The sequence below is a fragment of the Urocitellus parryii genome, chromosome 4, assembly GCF_045843805.1.
Source record: "Urocitellus parryii isolate mUroPar1 chromosome 4, mUroPar1.hap1, whole genome shotgun sequence".
Classification (NCBI taxonomy): Eukaryota; Metazoa; Chordata; class Mammalia; order Rodentia; family Sciuridae; genus Urocitellus; species Urocitellus parryii.
This window is the reverse complement of record NC_135534.1, coordinates 65,655,060-65,659,063: the sequence shown is the minus strand read 5'-3', so window position 1 is coordinate 65,659,063 and position 4,004 is coordinate 65,655,060. Positions and strand designations below refer to the sequence as shown.

General features: G+C 48.8%; 1 protein-coding gene across 1 annotated transcript; it reads left to right on the top strand.

Moving 5' to 3' along the window:
* The first annotated feature begins 1,370 nt into the window (after positions 1 to 1,370).
* On the top strand, positions 1,371 to 3,394 carry LOC113181701 (olfactory receptor 2AT4-like). The gene is given in 3 exon segments (XM_026387312.1): positions 1,371 to 1,541; positions 2,523 to 2,638; positions 2,857 to 3,394. Coding segments are annotated over 3 exon segments (825 nt in total).
* The last annotated feature ends 610 nt before the right edge of the window (positions 3,395 to 4,004 follow it).

Here is a 4,004-nt window from a genome sequence, read left to right as displayed (position 1 = left end):
TCCATCTGGTGGAAATCAGAACTTCCAACTTCTCTAGGTAGCCTGAGCCAGGAAGCCTGGTTCTAGGACCAGCTCTGTCATGGGCCAGCTGTTGTCCTGGTGGCAACCCCTCCCCCTCCGATTCCTTCACTTGTGAGGAAAGGACATGGACGCCATTATCTGTGGGGCTGTTTCCACTCTTACATATTCTGCAACATGAGAAAGATTTTGTTAGAAGGAGAAGTCAAAGGTGGTGTTGGGAAAGCCCAAGGTGTCATCAGACTAGAAGTGGCAGTGTTCCAGAGGTCACATTACCTGGCCCTAGATAGCAATAGAGGGACAAGTCTTCCCTCAGCTCAGTTCTATGGGTTGAAAAGTCTCACTTTAGAGGTCGTGGGCTCTGGGAATGCCCAGTTCATTTTCTGTTGCTATAACTGAATAGGAGGCCTGGACCACAGCCAGGTGGTCGCAGAAGCTGTGATAGATGTAGAACTGGGAAATAAAGAATAAAGGTTTATTCGGCTCGTGGTTCTGGAAGTCCAAGAGCATGGTGACAGCATCCGCTGGGCATCTGGTGAGGGCCTTCTGCTGGGTAATGACGTGATGGAGGGATCACAGTTGGGACAGAGCAACCTATTAACTCTTCCTTTTCTTAAAAGTCACTAATGCAACCATGGGGGTCCCACCCTCATGACTTCATCTGGTCCAAAGTATTACCCAAAGGCTCCGCCCCCAAATGCATATGACTTTGGGGGATGTCTCAACATGCATTTGGGAAGGGATAAATGACCATCGCATCCAGTAACCTTCTTCCACAGCCTCGGGTGAGAGGAATGATTCCCCGCAGTGGTTGGTCTTCTCTTGTGACACTGGCTCTACAACTTTTCAGCTCTCTGTGACGCCCTTTGAAGTAGGACAAAGACAGGAAGCTCTAGGGTCATGCAGGAAGCCACTAAACAGCGACATCTGCAGCAGCCAAGAGGAGGGCAGACCCACAGAGCGACTTGGCGGGATGTGGGGCCCGCTTCCCCGCCATGGGAAAATAGAATTCAACTTGAATGCCATGAGGGGACAAAACTCCTTCTATCAAGGACATATAGCAGTACAAAGTCAGCCCTCTGGGGGTGTCATTGGTCTGGGAAACCGAAGGACTTTCAATGTTAAAACCAGGACAGCTCTGGGCAAATCAGGATGGCTGATCACTGTACCATATGACAAGGGACTAGATACAAAGGCAGGTCCCAGGGCACCCAGGTAGTGTGAGACAGACACAGAGAGGTCCAGCACAGGGACACAGAAGGGGAGTCCAGTTGATAAAGATAGCACAGGACAGGGGTCCTCAAGAGGATGTACAGACAGAGACCAAGGGCTGACATGGCATCCCTGCCCAGATGGAGCTAGAGGATGGAGTGGGACACAGAAGAAGAGGACTTGAATCCAAAGCAGAGCAGAAGTGGCTCTTCTGGCCATCCCTGAAGGAACCCTCCAATTCCTCAGAGTTCATGGGCACAATCCTTATGGAGGCTGTGGATAGTCCTGGAGGCCTGGAGGAGAACCTCCAAGTAAACCGCATGGCGCTTTTCTCTAGGACCTGACCTCACGCACACTCAGCCAGTGCATCTGTTGATTTCAGAAAGTCTTGAGTTAAAGAAGTCCATTCAGGAGCTGTGAAGAGCTCCCTGGACTGGATGGGCATGTATTCAGTGACTGTAGTCAAGAGCACGGTGTGACCATGGGCAAAGTCTGGGCTAGTGACTGCTCAACATTTCTATGCCCCGCATGTTTCTTCAGCTGTGGCTGCAGCACCAGCCTAAAACATCAGGTCCCCTTAAAGGAGCTACTTGATTTTATGGTTGACATTTAAACATTGGAATGGATCCATCTCAAGTCTTTTTCTCATTTGACTTCCAATCTCGCAATATTAGGAATGTTGTTCATGCATGAAACTTTTTTGTTTGTTTTAGAACCATTAAATCTAGGTTTAGAAGGCTGCTTAAAGGTTTTAATCTAGCTCCTATCCAAGTATTAGATCTCTCTGTAGCATCCAAAACACTCCACCCTGCATACATGTTGTTACATGGAATCCACTGATTTCCAAGCTACCTTCTGCCTTATGCAATAGTTCTGATGGAAGGAACCTTCTTCCCTCTGTGGGCTGCACTCTGGGTCCCTGAGTCTGCTGCCACTCTTGGTAAGTGTCCTTCCTTCTTCCCATACCCTTAAGGCATTTGCATGCACCTCCTTTCCTCACTTAACAGGACCACCTCTCTCAACCATGGCTGTTGGACACTTCACAATCTGGGCATCTTAATTGTGCAATGAAAATCCTGACACAAAGAAAATGTTGGATTACCATCTGTGGTTGGAAAGAAAAAAAATGCACATGGTAATTAAAGTATCCCTGATGTGTCCAGACATGTCCTACTGTACCCAGTTCTGTCTGTAGACACAGGGCTGTGTCTGATCCGCTGTAGGAGACACTACTTGTGATGGATCAGAGGCCTCCTCAACTGTCTCTGCCTGGTGGGCATTCCCTCTCTAAGAGTCCCTCTTCCCTCCCCGTCTTCTTGATTTTATTCTTAATCTACCTGCTCATCCAGATGGGTAACGCCCTGCTCCCAGTGGCTGTGCTGGCAGAGGCCAGCCTTCACAAGCCCCGGTGCATCTCTCTCTCTCACTCTCATTCTCTCTCTTTTCAATAGTGGGGATTGAACCCAGGGTGCTCTACCATTGAGCTACACCCCCAGCCCTTTTAATTTTTTTTTGTTTTGTTTTGTTTTGAGGCAAGGTCTAGTCAAGTTGCCCAGGCTGGTCTTGAACTTGCATTTCTCTTGCCTGCCTAGTCTCTGGGATTGCAGGTGTGCACCAACACTCCAGATCCATGCATTTCCTTCTGATCAACCTTCCCAGTCCTTGTAACCACTATCTCCAAAATGCTGTCCCTATTTCTGTTGGGGATTGCTTCTTCTGTTTCTCCACCTACTTCTAGCAAATGTAGCTTTGCCACAGCTACTGCTGCTCAGAAGCCTTCCTCCTGGTGGTCATGGCCCATGACTGCTATGTGGCTGTCTGTCGCCCACTGCACTCTCCCGTCCACATGACCCCTCACATCAATGCTGCACTGGTGACCAGTGCCTGGCTCACCGCCCTCCTCCTGCCCATCCCAGCAGTGGTCCAGACCTCCCAGATGGTATATAACAACACTGCCTACATCTATCACAGCTTCTGTGACCACCTGGCTGTGGTCCTGGCCTCCTGCTCCAACACCACCCCCCAGGCCCTCATGGGCTTCTGCATCGCCATGGTGGTCTCCTTCCTCCCCCTTCTCCTGGTGCTTCTGTCCTACGCTCACATCCTGGCCTCGGTGCTTTGCATCAGCTCCCGAGAAGGACATTCAAAAGTCTTCTCCACCTGAGGTGATGGTGGACATCCTCTGTAGTTTGAATATTGGGTACACCACAGAGGCTTTGTCCCTAGGGTGGGGCTATTGGCAGTTCCATGAACCTTTAGGAAATGGGGTCTTGTTGGAGATTCTGAGGTCATTGGGGATTGTGAGACCCTGGTCTCTCTCTCTCTTTACTTCCCTAATCACTTTGCTCCCACACAACCTGCTATGAATGCACCACCCTTGCCAGAGATCTAAACTGATGATGCCACTTCATCTTGAACTGGAAACTCCAGAACTGTGAGCCAAAATACACCTTTCCTTTTATAAATTAATTGTCTCAGGCATTTTGTTATCATAACAGGAAGCTGACTAATACAGCGCCTGCTATTCATCCCTTGCCATTGCCAACATGGCCTATAGAGCCCACCTGCTGAGAATGCTCTGTGCCATTCTCATGCCTGTGCTCAATCCTCTCCGTTACATGCCGAAGGACTTTCATTTGCAGGCAGCAACACGGAAGAATCTCACTTAGTGTTGAGCAAATTAAGACTCAAAATGATATAGTACTCATCAGTTATATAAAGTTTAGGACCAAGCAGAACTAAACTACTTTTTTAAAATCAATGCTTACAAAGGT